The sequence below is a fragment of the Somniosus microcephalus genome, chromosome 3 (assembly GCF_052327205.1).
Source record: "Somniosus microcephalus isolate GS21.2 chromosome 3, FLI_Smic_1.0, whole genome shotgun sequence".
NCBI lineage: Eukaryota > Metazoa > Chordata > Chondrichthyes > Squaliformes > Somniosidae > Somniosus > Somniosus microcephalus.
The window spans coordinates 76,087,486-76,104,879 of record NC_140989.1 but is presented as its reverse complement, the minus strand read 5'-3'; the positions used below and the strand labels follow the sequence as shown (position 1 = coordinate 76,104,879).

General features: G+C 50.7%; 1 protein-coding gene across 3 annotated transcripts in view; it reads left to right on the top strand.

Moving 5' to 3' along the window:
• The window catches only part of cenpf (centromere protein F), an 84,672-nt gene that overhangs the window by 29,415 nt on the left and 37,863 nt on the right, over positions 1–17,394 (top strand). For all 3 annotated transcript variants that reach the window (XM_085981173.1, XM_085981166.1, XM_085981169.1), the window contains one exon: positions 15,192–15,317. In XM_085981173.1, the coding sequence (XP_085837299.1) occupies positions 15,192–15,317 (126 nt within the window). The remainder of the gene's footprint in view (positions 1–15,191; positions 15,318–17,394) is intronic.

The window sequence follows — 17,394 nt, the reverse complement described above, 5'->3', positions numbered from 1 at the left end:
GACGGGACCGCGCTGTTGCCGTCCCATCAAAACTGCCGGACAAACCAGCGCTAATGTTGAAACATATGGAGATTTTGAGCTCCGTATCTGGCAACAAATCCTGTTGCTTAGCAACAGCTTCTAAACAGTCGGCCGTACCTTGCAAGCGTCTCTGTAGCTTAGCAACAGCTTCAGCGAGACCTTGCAGAGCCTGACTGGTGAAAAAAAACCTAACGAAACGGCTCCTGATTTTTGCCGGTGGCTCGAGCATTCCGGACAGTTAACCTCCGGATAAACCAAAGTTTCTTGTACCTCTAGCCATAGTAGACAACTTATTTATAGCAAGATGCACTGCTGCTTTGCGATCCCTAAACTCAAGACATTTTCATTTATTTTATCATAATGTACTGCTGATAAACATGAAGGCACAATTTTATCTACATGGATATACATTTATTTGCTGCTTGGTTTTTAATATTCAATGTAGGTGACGTTTATTTTATTTTAACTGGGTCACTTTTTCTGTATTTACATAGTACCTTTAAAGAGTGCTTAATTTCCATATATTAATGATGAGTTTGGGTCCTCTTCATCTGATTAGTTAATTTAGTCTGTTACATTTTAGCCTCCTAATATGTGGTAATCAAGTAATCTATGCTAATAATCTTCCAGAAATTCAATTGGATCATGGGATTCATCTGACTGCATAGGCTGGATTTCTTTTCAAGTCATGGCCACTGTACTTGTCTCTTCCCAGCCCTGTTCCTGCCTTGACCTCACCAGGCTTATAGCTACTGCTGTTGCTCTCCCTGTTTTTCCTGGTATATAACAAATTCTTTATGATTAAAGATTTTGATCTCATTTGCTCGATACGAGCTGCAAAAGGATGGCAACTTGGCAAATTTGTGCCTTGCACGACACTCCTAGTCACTTAGCTAGCTTTTTTCCTGTTCAATCCCTTGATCCTACCAGTGGCTCACTGATCTCCTGCTCTTGTTCAGACAGGTCTGCCTCCAGTGCTCGAGCAAAACTCCTAATCCAAGTGGGCCTATTCTGAGTGCTTGCCTTGCGTGGCCCCTCTTTCCTCTCTTGCATCTAAGTGTTTTGAGGCCTTGAGTAATGGAGAGTGGGGACTGAGTGGGTGTGAGGGCTGGAGTGGGGGTTGAATGGATGAGGCCCTGTAAGCAATGTCATGGAGATTCAGGAGTTTGGAAAATATTTTCCAATCAGAGGTTAGGGATGCAAAGTACTCTCTCTTATCTGCTCTATTTTAAAAAGATAAAAGGGGTCCATTGCACTAGTTGTCCGATAGCAAAATACTGCAGATGCTGGAAATCCGAAATAACAACAGAAAATGCTGGAAAAACTGATGTGCCAAATAACTGCCTGAATCCATGAGGTTAAAACTTAAGGCTTTTATTAAGTAAGAATCATGGCATCAAGTTAACACAGGGCAACCATCATTCATCACCGACCCAGCCCTTATGAGTAAAACCCAGCTCTTATAAATAAGACTCACACCAATCAGGAGGATCCATAAAGGCGGAGCTAGGGAGGAACATTAGTGGTTACACCTGTAAAACATTCCAGACATTAACAAGTACAACAACAGACAATCCAGAACAGAGTTATTTCATCACATTCACCCCCTGCTATAGATTCAGTCTGTCAGGAGGTCTGATAGTCCTCTGGGAACGACGTAACTCTTGCCGAGGCTCCTCCCGGAGTACCAACTCCGATTCATCCGAATTCCCAGAATCATCAGTGTTTTCCACACTGAGGGTTTGTGTCTCTGAAGGTCAAATACCACAATTGAAAACTCTACTGAGTCGAACTCTGAGCTCCAGCAGGTGCAAGATCTTTAATAGAGACCGTATCCTCTCGCCCATCCGGATATTGAATGTACGCATACTGGGGATTAGCATGAAGGAGTTGTACTTCCTCCACCAGTGGATCAGTCTTGTGGCCTCTCACATGTCTGCACAACAGCACAGGGCCCGTGGTCGTCAACCATGTGGGTAACGATACTCCATTAGTAGCTTTTCTTGGAAAGCTAAACATCCTTTCATGAGGGGTGGCATTCGTCACTGTACACAAAAGAGACCTTATGGAATGCAGCACATCTGGCAGGACATCCTGCCAGCGAGAGGTCGGCAGGCCTCGCGACTTCAGAGACAATACGATAGCCTTCCACACTGTCGCATTTTCTTTCTCGACCTGCCCATTACCACGAGGGTTATAGCTGGTAGTTCTACTCGTTGCAATCCCTTTCGATAGCAAAAACTGTCGCAATTCTTTGCTCATAAAGGAAGAACCCCTATCATCACTATGTATATAGTTAGGCATGCCAAACAAAGAAAACAGTTGGCAGAGGCATTTAATTACAACAGCACTAGTCACATCCGGACAGGGGATAACAAAAGGGAACCGAGAGTACTCGTCTATAATAAGAAAATAGACATTACGGTCGCTCGATGGAAGGGGACCTTTAAAATCGAGGCTCAAATGGTCGAGTTGCTTCAATAAGATGAGCTGGCTCGGATGGCTTATAGAAGTGGGGTTTGCATGCAGCACAAACACGACAGGTTCTGGTCATTGTCCGAACCTCCTCAATAGAGTAGGGTAGATTGTGGGACTTAATGAAGTGGTTCATTCTGGTAACCCCAGGGTGGCAGAGTGCGTCGTGGAGACTTTGAAGCTTATCTATACCTAGACAAGCACATACTCCTCGTGACAAAGCATCCGATGGCTCATTAAATACTCCAGGCCTGTACTGCATATCATAGTCATATGTTGACAGTTCTATTCACCATCTTAAAATCTTATCATTTTTGATCTTGCCTCTCTGCTTAGTATTGAACATAAAGGCCACAGATCGCTGGTCAGTAATAAGCGTAAAACGTCAGCCAGCGAGATAATGTCTCCAATACCTGACTGCTTCGATAATCGCCTGCGCCTCTTTTTCCACTGAAGAATGTCGAACTTCTGCTCCTTGCAATGTACGAGAGAAGAAAGCTACTGGTCTACCAGCTTGGTTAAGAGTTGCTGCCAACGCAAAATCAGATGCATCACTTTCCACTTGAAAAGGGATCTTCTCACCCACGGCACATACCACTGCCTTCTCAATGTCCCGTTTGATATTACAAAAAGCCTCCTGAGCTTCCGCCGATAGCGGAAAAGACGTCGACTTAATAAGAGGTTGGACTTTATCTGAGTAGCTAGCCACCCACTGGGCATAGTACGAGAAGAATCCCAGACACCTTCTTAAAGCTTTTACAGTGTGAGGTAAAGGCAATTCCTTAAGTGGGCGTAATCTTTCAGGATCCGGCCCGATTACCCCATTCTCCACAACGCAACCAAGAATACACAAACGTGTAGTATTGAAGGTACACTTGTTTTCGTTGTAGGTCAGGTTTAACCTTTGCCGTCTCTAGGAACTTCGCGAGATTTTGATCATGCTCCCGTTGGTCGCGCCCACAGATAGTAACATTGTCCAGATACGGGAATGTTGCTTCCAACGCGTATTCATCCACCATACGATCCATCTCCCGTTGGAAGACGGATATCCCATTCGTCACTCCAAAGGGCACCCTAAGGAATTGGTACAGGTGCCCATTAGCTTCGAAGGCCGTATAAGGTCGGTCTTCTATTTTGATAGGGAGTTGATGGTAGGCAGACTTTAAATCAATGGTGGAGAACACGCAATACTGAGCTATCTGGTTCACCATCTCAGAAATACGAGGCAAAGGATAGGCGTCCAATTGGGTATACAAGTTTATAGTCTGGCTATAATCGACCACAAGTCTTTTCTTTTCATTAGTTTTAACCACCACCTGGGCACGCCACGGGCTGTTACTGTGTTCGATGATTCCCTCCCGTTGAAGTCTTTCCACTTCCTCTTTTATAAATGTTTTATCTTCTGAACTATACTGTCGACTCTTAGTCGCTATAGGTCTACAATTAGGAGCAAGGTTCACGAACAAAGAAGGCGGACTTACTTTTAAAGTAGAAAGGCCGCAGACTGTGAGTGGAGGCTGAGACCCACCATACTTAAGGGTAACGCTCTCATGCTGACACTGGAAGTCCAAGCCTAAAATTAAGTTCACACACAACTGAGGTAATATAAGGAGTTTAAAGTCCTTATACTCCGTATCCTTAACGGTCAATGTGACTTTACAATATCCAGTTACCTCCGAAGTAAGGGACTTGGACGCCATCACAATTTCACTTCGAGTAGGATACACCTTCAATGAACAGGAGTTAACAAGATTGGGATGTATAAAACTTTCAGTACTGCCACAGTCTATCAAACACCCAGTAGGACGACCATTAATCTTAATGTCCATCATAGATTTCGACAAGGAACATGGTATGGTCTGGTCAACCGTAACCGAGGCTAGAGTAAAACGATAGGCGGCAGCAGAGAAGACATCGGGTACAGGATTACCCTTACACACTTTACTAAAATGTCCCCGTTTCTTACATTTAAAACAAATAGCCTTTCTGGCTGGGCATCTTTGCCTGGAGTGTTTAGATTGGCCACAAAAATAACACTTGGACCCATGGGGTACAGCCGCAACAGTAGGATTAAGTGGAGGCTCCATTGGCGTTATGGATGCCTCCATACTCGGAACACACGAAGCTGAGAGAGACGCATGGGCTGATGCATATACTTCTAAATTCTTCTGGGCTACATCTAACGATCGAGCCGTAACAACGACTGTTTTAAAAACAAACGAGTCATTCTCGAGGAGTCTCTGTCTAATATAATTAGATCGGAGACCAGATATAAAAGAATCGCGGATGGCTTCTTCCTGATACAATATGGCAGAGACCGCCTTGTAGTTGCAATCCTTAGCCAAAGCCTTAAGATCCTGCAGGAAATCATCCAGGGATTCCTCAGGTAAAGATGCCCAGCCAGAAAGGCTATTTGTTTTAAATGTAAGAAACGGGGACATTTTAGTAAAGTGTGTAAGGGTAATCCTGTAGTAGACAAAAGCTACCTGGCGTATACTTCATTAACCGACTTAAGGTACTGGGCCTTAAGAGCTGCAAGGGCCTCTTCATACGTAGTAATATCTTCAAATATAGAGTAAGTTTGATGACTTACCAAGTTGGTTAAAAGCCCCAACTTGTTAACCGTCGGATCGATCGATGCGATGAAGTGTTCAAAACATCGAAGCCAATGCGTAAATTTCTTCGACGCATCTGCCGAATGGGGATCGATATCCAGACGCTCTGGTTTCAAAAATCGATCCATCTTTCCAAAGTTGTTACTTAGTAAAATTGATGTGCCAAATAACTGCCTGAATCCATGAGGTTAAAGCTTTGATGAAGTAAGAATCATGGCATCAAGTTAACACAGGGCAACCATCATTCATCACCGACCCAGCCCTTATGAGTAAAACCCAGCTCTTATAAATAAGACTCACACCAATCAGAAGGATCCATAAAGGCGCTCTTTTGGTTGAACCAAACATAAACAAATAAACTGTAACTAATTAAACTTTAAATAAACCTTAACAAATCAAATTAAAATTTGGTCGTCCAAATCAATTATGCACTCCAGTCCCCCCGGCGCCCACCGGTTGCGGAAGTACTCGAGCGAGCCGGCGGACACCGCGTGCTCCATCCCCAGGGCCACCCGGGCGCGAACATGGCCGCGGAAGAGAGGGAGGCAATCTGGCTGGACGACCCCCTCAACCGCCCGCTGCCTGGACCAATTGATGGCTTTTTTAGCCAGGCCCAGGAGCAGACCCACAAGGAGGTCCTCCAACCTGCCCGCTCCCCTCCGCACCGGGTGACCGTAGATCAAGAGCGTGGGACTGAAGTGCAACCAAAAATCGAGGAGCAGCCCCTTCAAATAATGGAAGAGGGGCTGCAACCTCTCACACTCCGTGTGTATATATGAAACACGGACTCCTCCAGGCCGCAGAAAAGACAGGCGGCCTGGGAGTCCGTGAACCTACTTAAAAATATATTGCATGGGACTGCTCCGTGCAACACCCTCCAGGCCAAGTCCCCAATAGAACAAGGGAAGACTCCCGCGTAGAGAGCCCTCCATTGGGGACCTCCGCCGGAAGGCAAGATGGCACTCCCAAGGCGTGTCCGGACGGCAGGCGAAGATGGCAAAGTGGAGAGTGTGCAGGAGCAGCCCGTACAGGAAATACCTCCGTGCGGAATGAAAAGGCACGGAGGGTATTTCCTCGAGACGGCTCAAGTTGTGAGGCGCCGGCTCCAGAGAGGAGTTTTGGGGCTGGGCGCCGATGAGGAATTCCGTCCGAACGGGGGAAAGCTCGGGCGGGATCGCCCCACGCGCTTGAGCCGCCTCGATACACCTTGTGGCGCCGGGGCGCAGTGTCGCTTTCATCGACTCGATGGCATTGACCGCGAGCTGGACGTTGGCCCAAGACATGCGCCGCGCCAACTCCTCCGGCGCCATCCAGCCCGCTCCTCCGCCATCGAGCAGGTCCCCGACTCGCGTCACCTTGCCAGGCACAGCCCTGTGCTCCGCCAGCCACCCGAACCCGCGGACTTGGAGGTGCGGATTCCTGAGCAGCGGTTCCCGAAGGATAGCCGCCATTCCTGACGGGGGAGAGCTGCGCCTGGAAGCGACGTAGTTCCAAACCCATAGCAGTTCCTGGTAGAAGACAGGCAGCTCCCGCAGGCTGGCACGCGTGCCGCCCACTTTCACAAACAGGAGCTGCATGTCGTAATTGAGGCCGTGCAGCTGGCGGAAAAAATACGTCGCCAGCGCACACCATCTCGGAGGATTCTCAACGTACAGGTATCTCTGCAGCGTCTGAAGACGGAAAGTCGCAGCCTGGGTGCGAAGGCACACCAGCGCCTGACCGCCCTCCCTAAGCGGGAGACTCAGAACCGCGGCAGAGACCCAGTGCTTCCTTTTGCCCCAGAAGAAGTCGATGAGCTTCTTCTGCATCTTGGCGACAAACGCAGGGGGAGGGATCAAAGTGACCAACCGGTACCACAACATGGCGGCCACCAGCCGGTTTATGACCAGCGCTCGACCCCTGTAGGACAACACTCGGAGCAGTCCAGTCCAGCGTCCTAAGCGAGTGGTGACTTTGGCCTCCAACTCTTGCCAGTTCGCCGGCCAGGCGTCCTCGGCAGGGCTAAGGTAGACTCCCAAGTAGAGGAGGTGCGTGGTGCTCCAGGCGAAGGGCCTGAACTCCTCCGGCAGGGAGTCCACCCGCCACTGACCCACCAGGAGTCCGGAACATTTCTCCCAGTTGATCTTGGCGGAGGATGCGTCCGAGTAAATCTGCTGGCATTCCCGCATCCTCCGCAAGTCAGCGGGATCCGTGACCATGAGGAGCACGTCATCGGCGTAAGCCGAGAGGACCACCTCCATGCCCGGCCCTTGCAGAGCCAGTCCCGTCAACCTCTTCCGCAAGAGGCGCAGGAAAGGCTCTACGCAAAGGGTGTATAACTGACCGGACATGGGGCATCCCTGACGCACCCCACTCCCGAAGCGAAGGGGCGCCGTCAAGGACCCGTTAACTTTAATCAGACACTCTGCGGCAGCGTACAGAAGTCGGATCCGTGCGACAAAATGCGTCCCGAACCCGAATGCGTGCAGAGTCCCAAAGAGATACTCGTGATCCACCCTGTCGAACGCCTTCTCCTGATCCAGGGAAAGGAAGGCGACCGACAGACCAGCCCTCTGGGAATGGTGGACCAGGTCCCGGACCAGATGGATGTTATCGTGGATAGTCCGGCCTGGGACCGTGTAGGACTGGTCGGGGTGGATCATGTGGGCCAGCACGGCGCCAAGGCGAGCAGACATGGCCCTGGCAAAAATTTTATAGTCCGTGCTGAGGAGGGAGACCGGGCGTCAGTTCTTAAGGAGGCGGAGAGCGCCCTTCTTAGGCAGCAGGACAATAACCGCCCTGCGCCAAGAGAGGGGCATCTCCCCGGTCGCCAAACTTTCCCCCAGGACCCGCGCGTAGTCGCCCCCCAAGACGTCCCAGAACGCCCTGTGGAACTCCACGGTCAGCCCGTCCAGCCCCGGGGACTTTCCCCTGGAGAGCTGGTGGAGGGCGCCGGTCAGCTCCTCCAGACTCAGAGGAGCGTCCAATTCTTCGGCGCCCTCCAGGCCGACCTTCGGCAGGTCCTCCCACAAAACTCTGCGCGCATCCTCGCTGGACGGATCTGAAGAGAACAGAGCCCTGTAATAGGCATGGGCCTCCGCGCTGATTCCCTCCGGATCCGAGACCAGAGATCCGTCGTTGGCCAGCAGCCCCAAGAGCTGCTTACGGACCCCCCCGTCTTTTTTCCAGCGAGTAGAAGAAGGGGGAGCCGCGGTCCAGGTCCCGCAGGAACTGGATCCGCGACCTCACATACGCCCCTCGGGACCCGACGAGCTGCAGGTCCTTCAGCGCGCCCTTCTTCTCTTCGTACACCTTCCGCAGGGCCGGGTCCTCGACGACTTGACCGAGACGGGACTCCAGGTCGAGCACCTCCTTCTCCAACCGCCCGACCCGTGCCTCCCGTCTCTTGGTCGACCCCTTCGCGTACTCCTGACCGAAGAGACGGACGTGAGCCTTGCCCACGTCCCACCATAGCCTCAAGGAGGGGAAGCCCCCTTGCTTCCTTCTCCAGTCGGCCCAGAACCGACGAAACGAATCCTGGAACCGCGCGTCCTCCAGCAGCAGGTTGTTAAAATGCCAGTACGCGGACCCCCCCCCCGCACGCGCAGCGCAACGAGCTCCGCCCACACCAGGTGGTGGTCCGTGCACGGCACTGGCCGCATGGAAGCCGCCGGAACGCAGGAGACGTACGCCCGGGAAATGTAAAGGCAGTCGATTCTGGACCTTCCTCCTCCAGACCCCACGTAAGTGAAGGCGCTGGAGTCGGGATGGAGATTTCGACAGACGTCCACCAAGTCGAAGGACCCGACCAGGTCCCTCAACTTCTCCATCGCCGCCGGGCATTGCAGGGGACCCGGACGGTCCCTCGCCTCGAGGGTGCAGTTAAAATCCTCCCCGAGGATGACGCACTCGCCCACGTCGATGGAGCCCAGAAGAGCGGACACTTCTTCAAAGAAGCACACTTGCTGCGCACCGGCCTGAGGGGCATACACGTTCACTAGATGGAGCGGCACGCCCCCCAGGCGAACAGTGACCTGGAGCAAGTGGCCCGGCACGTGCTCCTTGACCCCCAAGATCTCCGGCTGAAAATGTGGGGCCAGCAAGATAGCCACCCCGCTGGAAACGTTGGAGAGGTGACTCATGCTGACCCCTCCTTGCCACTCCAGGAGCTACGTGGCCTCGTCTCCCGGAACGGTGTGGGTTTCTTGCAGGAAGCACACCGCATACTTCCCGTCCCGAAGGACTGAAAGGTTATTAAATCTGCGGCGAGCCTCCCTGCTGCCGTTGATGTTGAGGCTGGCTATGGTTATCTTCATATCAGAAGCATAGTGCAACCTCTACCTACACCTAACGGGAGGAGGGAGCGCAGCCGCTAGTCGACCGCCACTCCCTCAGCAGCCCAGTGAGGAACGACCTGAGCCGACGCAGCTCGAGCGGGCTCACGTCCACGCCCATGATCTTGACGGCGGCGCGGACCGACCCGATGAGCAGCGCCAGCTCCGACCACCTGGCGAGGGCCAGCCGGGTCTTGTTTTGACGACCCTGGCACATGGCCACAAAATCCCGGAGTTCCCTGACGGGAATGAGGGGAGACTCGGCGAGGGGCACGAGGTCATCCATTGCCTCGTCGGCGATGGAATCCAACTCGTCCTCCGCGCCCATCACCGAGTCCCCGTCCTCCTCCGGGGGGGTCGCCACCAGCGGCCGACCCGTCCGTCGTGCAGTGCGCAGCAAACGGCTCGGCCGCATCGGCCGGCCCTGCCTCTGCCCGGATCCCACCCCCAGGATCGGTGGCAGAGGATTCCTCCCTGGGCTCCTCCGGGGGCGCCGGGCCAGAAGACGGCGAACGTCCGGAGAAATCGGGGAGTAAACAAATGGAAATTCCTCTAGGACGTCCGGCGCCGGAGACACAGTCAGGGGGCCCTCCCCCCTCCACGCCACCAGCGGAAGGGGTGCTTTCAACTAAACCCTCGACCAGGTCGAGCAGCCTCTGGGGAATGTCCGGGTCGCATTGGGCGAGCTCATTTTCCTCAAGCTCGCCCGACCCAGACCCCAGGCCGCCCGACCCGGCGAGGGGTAACGGCACCGAAAGAATATCAATTTCTGCCGCGGGTTGTTCCGCGACCCCCCCCCCCCACGAGCAGGGTCTCATCCCTGTCCCCGGGAGGCATGTGCTGGACAGACACATCTGCCTCAGCCTCCCGAGGGACAGACGACCCCTGCCGATCGCCGGTGATGATGACAGCGGGGGGGGGGGGCGGGGCGCAGTACCCGCGGCGGGCGACGACTCCCCCAGGTCGGAGGGACCTTCCTCCTCCCGGTCCTCCTCTTCTAGGGGGTCACGCCTTTTTAGCACGGAGGGAGCGAGGGAGACCTCCATGTCTCCAGAGGCCTCCTCCTCAGCTCCCTCCGGTGGAGCAGGTTTGTCGGGTTCCTCGGGCCCGAGCCCGGCCGCAGGTATTGACGTTTCTGCCGCGGCGGTCGCGACCACAGGCTCGGGCACGAGGTCCCTCCCACCCTCGTCTGCCCCGACCAACTCCGCGAGGAGCGCGGGTGTCAGGGGCTCCAGGTTCAAGGGCTCGCCCTCCCCGGGGGGGCCCACCCACCCTAAGGTGTTTGGCTTTTCTCCGCGCCTTCCTTCCGCCTGGACGCACTCCCTCCCCCCCGCCGGAGGCCTTGATGGCATCGGCCTCCGACGACGACTGCGCATCGGTTGTTTGGGGGGGCGCGGCCAGACCCGGGGAGAGGAGCAGCGGCGGCGCCCGCCTTGGCCGCACCAGACGATCCGGCGGCCTTGGAGGCGGGGCAGTTTTTCCTGATTTGCCCCACCTCCTTGCAGGCATGGCACCGCACACCGTCCGCCGTCCAAAAGGCGCGATAGACGGTCCCCTCGTGGAGGACAATGAAAGCCCCGTCAGTGTCCTCCTCCCGCGCCAGCTGAATAAAGAGCTGGCGCCGGAAGGAGAAGATTTGCCGAAGGCTGGCTTCCCGGCTGCCGAGTGGGATAGGCGTGATCCCCGACCTCACCTCCCCAAGCTGGCGTAAGTGGGGGAGGAGGAGGAGCTCACCAGGAATATAGGGCGGGACGTTGGAAATAACGATCCTCCGCGCGGTGGCCTAGAGAGGATCCACCGGCAGGAAGGTCCCGCCCACGGTGAGCCCCTTGGCAACGGCCAGGGACACCGCCCGCTCCGACCCCAGGAAGAACACAGCCTTCCCGTACATTTTTGAGGCCGCGACGATGGCTGAGGGGCCGACAACCCCAGCCATGGCTTTTACGCAGGCCTCAATAGTCATGTGGCGGTGAGTGTAGCTCTTCACCCCAAGCTTTTTAGTTATTAAAGTGAAAGGCGACGGGGCAGCAGAAGCAGCGGGAGCAGCCGTGGCTGTGGCTGCCACCGCCGCATATGACCTTGCTGACCCCGTCACCGGCGATGAAGTAGTCGCCATTATGGGTGTTTTTTTTTTAAAAAGAGCCACACTCACCCCAAGTCACAGGCCTGAACGTGTTAATGGCCTCAGGTTAATTAGTGTCTTCTCTTGAGCAGAGGGAGCTGTTAAATTGAAGGCACACCTCTCCCCTTATTAACTAAAATTGGGAGAGGGGCCTCTCCCCTCTGCTCAAGTGGCAATTAATGTATACAAAATAGAGGTGCCTCAGAGAGAGAGGCAAAGAGAGAGAGAGAGGGGGGTGGCTGGGAAGGAGGGAGGCCGCAAGGGCAGGGTCACCACTCAGGATGGTGGGTGTGTGTCGGCAGGGGTGCACTCTCCAATGGAAAAATAAAGTCTGTTGTTGGTCTTTTGGTGGGGGGAGAAGATGTCTTCACCCGGGAAAGCTGGAGAATGCCCAGGCTCAGTCCTTTACACCAGGTCTTAAATGGGTTGATTGACTTTGCCTAGGCAGCTCCAGCTGTCCCAGGTCAGGCAGTGGAAGGGGTGTTTTAATAGTGGTGTGTGTGGCCTAGTGTTTTACAAGAGACACAGACACCCCTTGGTGTTCCGGCCTTCTGTCTTCTTTCCTCCCCCCACCTACAAAACAAAGTCTTTAGGAGAGTGCACCTAATAACACCCACCTGTAGATGTTCTTATTCTTCCCTCCTTCCAAAAGGTTGGTCGGTGGTTGTTTCTCCCCTCTCTCCTGAAAAGGAGGCCAATTTGGGGAGGCAGTGATGGGAAGGGCCTCTCCCCTGGTTGATGATGAAGTTGGCCTTCCCCTTCCTCCTCTCTTCCTCTGTCCTCTCTCTCCAGGCACCTCAGTAGTTGAAGTTGATGGTAGAAGGAGACCACCACTTTCCACTCTGTTTCTCCTTAGACAGCAAGGATGAGAATGAGCTGAGCAGGTCCAGTCCCTGCCTTGACTCTCTGTCCAGGTCAAGGCTTCAAACTCAGGGCTTTGATGAAGTAAGAATCTTGGCATCAAGTTAACACAGGGCAACCATCATTCATCACCGACCCAGCCCTTATGAGTAAAACCCAGCTCTTATAAATAAGACTCACACCAATCAGAAGGATCCATAAAGGCGGAGCTAGGGAGGAACATTAGTGGTTACACCTGTAAAACATTCCAGACATTAACAAGTACAACAACAGACAATCCAGAACACAAGAGTTATTTCATCACAAAAACTCAGCAGGCCAGGCAACATCCGTGGAGAGAAAAAATAGAGTCAACGTTTCGGGTAAAAACCCCTTTGTCAAGACTAAAGAAGCACAGGAAATGAAATGGATTAAGAGGCCAGGCAGGGAGAGAACAAAAGAGAAGAGACATTAAGAGGTATTCAAAACGAGACGAGATGGTGGTAGGACTAGTGGAGACAAAAGACGGCTCTAGATTAAGTGTGAAATGCGCTGGCAGAGTGGGAGACAGCTGCCATGTGGGAGAGAGAAAAAAAAGAGGGTGTGGGGGGAAAGGCCAAAATAAAGGTGTGGATAAAAAATAGTTGTCCCCTATTTTACTGCAAGCATTGTTGGCACTATGGTAGGATATAACTTTGCAGCTGTGATTCTCTACATGAGTTCATGATTTCAGCTGTACTATCCAGAAAATTGAGTAGAGTAAATGAAGACTAGATGTTTTCCCATAGGGAGGTAGAGAAAAATCAATGGGTAAATCATCCTTAGCAGCCCTGGTTAGACCACACCTTAGAGTACTGTGAGCAGTTATAGGCACCATACCGTAGGAAGGATATATTGGCCTTGGAGGGAGTGCAGCGTAGATTTACCAGAATGTTAGCTGTACTCCAAGGGTTAAGTTACGAGGAGAGACTACACAAACTAGGGTTGTAGTCCCTGGAATTTAGACGGTTACGAGGTGATTTGATCGAAGTTTTCAAGAAATTAAGGGGAACTGGTAGGGTAGATAGAGAAACTATTTCTGCTAGTTGGGGAGTCTAGGACTAGAGGGCAGAGTTTAAAAATTAGAGCCAGGCCTTTCAGGAGTGAAGTTAGGAAACACTTCTGCACACAAAGGGTGGTAGAAGTTTGGAACTCTCTTCCGCAAACGGCAATTGATGCTAAGTCAGTTGTTCATTTTAAATCTGAGATTGATAGATTTTTGTTAACCAAAGGTATTAAGGGATATGGGGCAAAGGTGGGTATATGGAGTTAGGTCACTGATCAGCTGTGATCTCATTGAATGGTGGAATAGGCTTGAGGGGCTAAATGGCCTACTCCTGTTCCTATGTTCTTGTGTAGTTCTTAACCACTTGCTAAGAGCTACACTTGCTATCAGAAGTCTGGAGCAGCTTATCTGCTTACGCTTGACTAAAAACAAGGTGGAAATGTTAAATGGGGCAATTTTAAAAGGGGTACAGGAACAGAGAGACCTGGGAGGTGTATGTACACAAATCTTTGAAGGTGATAGGACTAGTTCAGAAGGCTGTTACAAATGCAGATGGGATCCTTAACTTTATTAATAGAGGAGTAGAGTACAAAAGCAAGTTATGCTAAACTATTTATAAAACAATAAATGGTTTTGATAAAGTAAATAAGGAGAAACTGCTTCCAATGGCAGAATGATCAGTAACCAGAGGAACAGATTTAAGGTGATTGGCAAAAGAACTAGAGGTGACATGAGGAAACTTTTTTACACAGCGAGTTGTGACCTGGAATGCACTGCCTGAAAGGGTTGTGGAAGCAGAATCAATCGTAACATTCAAAAGAGAATTGGATAAATACTTGAAGGGAAAAAAAATAGCAGGGGAATGGGACTAATTCAATAGCTCTACCAATGAACCGATGGGCCGAATGGTCTCCTGTGCTGTACCATTCTATTAGCACAGTAGCATTCAGAATTGATAAGTTAATCTTCAATAAAAGTTCTATCCATGGTCTCATAGTCTTGAATTAAGCATAGAAGATTCATTTGACCAGAAGTGCAAAAACATTTTTGCGTCCTAATTTGACAGGACATAAGCTGCACCAGACTGATTTCTGGGATGGGGGCTTATCCCACAAGGAGAGATTGAGTAGACTAGGCCCAAAATCCCTAGAATTTAGAAGAATAAGAGGTGATCTCATTGAAACATATACAATTCTTACTGGGCTTGACAGGATAGATGCTGGGAGGATGTTTCCACTGGCTGGAGAGTCTAGAATTAGGGGTCACAGTCTCAGAATAAGGGGTCGGCTATTTAAGACTGAGATGAGAAATTTCTTCACTCAGAGTTGTAACTCTTTGGAATTCTCTACCCCAGAGGGCTGTGGATGCTCAGTCGTTGAGTATATTCAAGTCCGAGATTGATAGATTTTTAGATATTAAGGGATATGGGAATAGGGCGGGAAAGTGGAGTTGAGGTAGAAGATAAGCCATGATCTTATTGAGTGGCGGAGCAGGCTCGAAGGGCCAAATGGCCCACTCCTGCTCCTATTTCTTATGTTCTTACCTGTGAATACAGTTGCGAAACTGACTTATCTATCTTTTAGATCTAAATAACATATCAGATTTAAAAAGAAATCGTAACTCCTATTTGATGCAATACACTTGATGAATTTAAGCATTTTTGAAGTGATTTGCTCTTTTTGTGTTGCATATTGTATTTGTGGCAGAATAGATTCAGGAACAATATAAAAGTCATCTTTTTTCCCCCTTTTTTTTGTTAGTGTGTGATGGTTGAGCAAAAACTAAAGCAGGTGTCTGATGAACTGAGCTGCTATAGGCAAAATGCTGACAGTACCCGACGCAACATAGAGCAGAAGTTGAAAGACACGGAAAAGGAATTCCAACAGGTGATAAAAATACAGCTACAGTACTGTTGCATTAGCTTTAATTATAATCGAAGCCTGCTCAAATAAAAATGTATCATTATAGTTTGAAGTTGATATTGTAGGCAGTTTCCGTGTATCATTGGAACTGGCACATGTGACTTGGAATCCAGTCGTGGGGATGAATTTCCTCGGGGTTTTTCCCCATGTTCTGTCATAACTTCGGGATTGCCGCCAAAGTTAGGGTGGCAGAGCGAGAGGAAATTCAACCCCTGTTATCACTGGTAGAGACCATAAAGAGAAAGAACTATCTGAGATTACCAAACCTATAATCTTGAATTGGGGCAAATGCTGATATTATATATCTCCAAACAGTTAAATTCTATTTTTACCCAAGTGTTTGAGAACTGTCGAGACGTTTTCATGTTTCTGCACTTTTGGTGTCCTAAAAACATGACTGTGTTGAGAAAGAGGGGGCGAAATTGGGCTCTCTAGCGCCCGACTGCCAGTAGCATGCAGAGCAGGCAGATCATGACGTTGATCAGTGTGTACCGCTAATTTGACGCCAGTGCTACCATTTTGGAGCTCCGCGCTGCTGCCTACACCCTCTCTTAGCCTTGTACAGCTGAACATGTGTTCAATGGCATGAAGGACCCCCACCAGTGCTATTTAAAGGGATTACCAACTACTTGCAGGTTAGTTGCTGGATTATTTCTTCTGGCTGTTTCTGCAATTCTATGCATTTTTGGTGCTTTTCCATACTTGTTTAAAGTTTCAATAGTCTACAGGGAGTGGCCTGGCTGGTGCTGAAGTACTTTTTTGGTGACTTAAAGGCTTGTGCACAAACCAGTTGCTTCCAGGCATGGGTGGCCTAGTATGTCTTCCTCTTGGCATTGAGCATGACTGGTAGGATGAGCAGAGGCCATGCAGAACAGGACAAGCTACTAGAAAAGGGAAGTGGTGGAGGAGGGGGGGATGGGCTCTCCGCAATGCCCCTCCCCATAATGGCCAGCACTGTCTCCTCCAAGGGGGTTAAAACATGCAGGCGTTTCTCTCCCCCCTCCCCCCCCCCCAATAATTCCTACTGCCTCCTGTGTGCTCCACCTTCTCCTGCAAGAAAGTGGGAAGTGTGTCAGTGACTGTCATGCAATATGTTTGGGTGATGTGGCTGTCATGGTTGAATAGCTGCCAGTGTGTGCAAGCTGTGAGATATGGGTGCAAGTGTGTGAGGGTAAGGTAAAGCATATGAATATTAGAAATCAGTCCTGATTGATAGGTTGTTGGTAGGTGAGTGATGGGGGTGTAATGAATTGAGCAGTGGATGAGGCTAGTGGTGCAGTTGGTAGGACATGGCATTTGAAGATGCACTCCTGACCGTGACAACTCGTGTGAGATCATTAAACATCTTCCTGCACTACATCCAGGTGCTTGGGGCTACACTCCTGGTGTTGACCTCCACTGCTATCTCTTGCCCCTACCATCTGAGCATGTGTTTGGAGGACCTCCAGCCCCCGATACAGGACATCTCTCCTTCTTTCCACCTCTTCCACCAAGTCCTCCAGTGCAGCATCTGAAAACCTTGGTGTATGCTCTCTTCCATGGTCAACCATTGTTGAATCTTCCACAGCACAATATTCAGAATGATCTCACCACAAGATGCAGCCACAATGCACCTCCCCTTTAAGAGGTGCAGGCTAGCTTTAAGTAGTGCTAGGCACTCGTGATATTGGGGGCCCCCTGCTGATGTATGCTGGTGTGGATTATAAACGAGTGCATGTTGTATATGAAAATTTCCCTCAAAGGTTATTTTCATACATAATGTCACAATTGCATATAACTTGTGCCTGCACCTAGTCAGTTGGGGTATCTTGAAGTCCTATCTGCGTCAGAGTGGAAAGATGCTACAAAGAATTCAGTCAAGCATTGGTGCTTTTGTGACTTCTTGGGGAAAAATAGAAAATGTGCAGGATAATGACGTGCAGGAAGATTCAGGTGTAGGGCCTAATTTTTGTGCAGATGCTTATAGCCTGTTTAATTTATCCTTACAGTAGTATGGCTGAGATGGAAAACTTGATGAATTGTGGATTTGAATCTGTTTCGT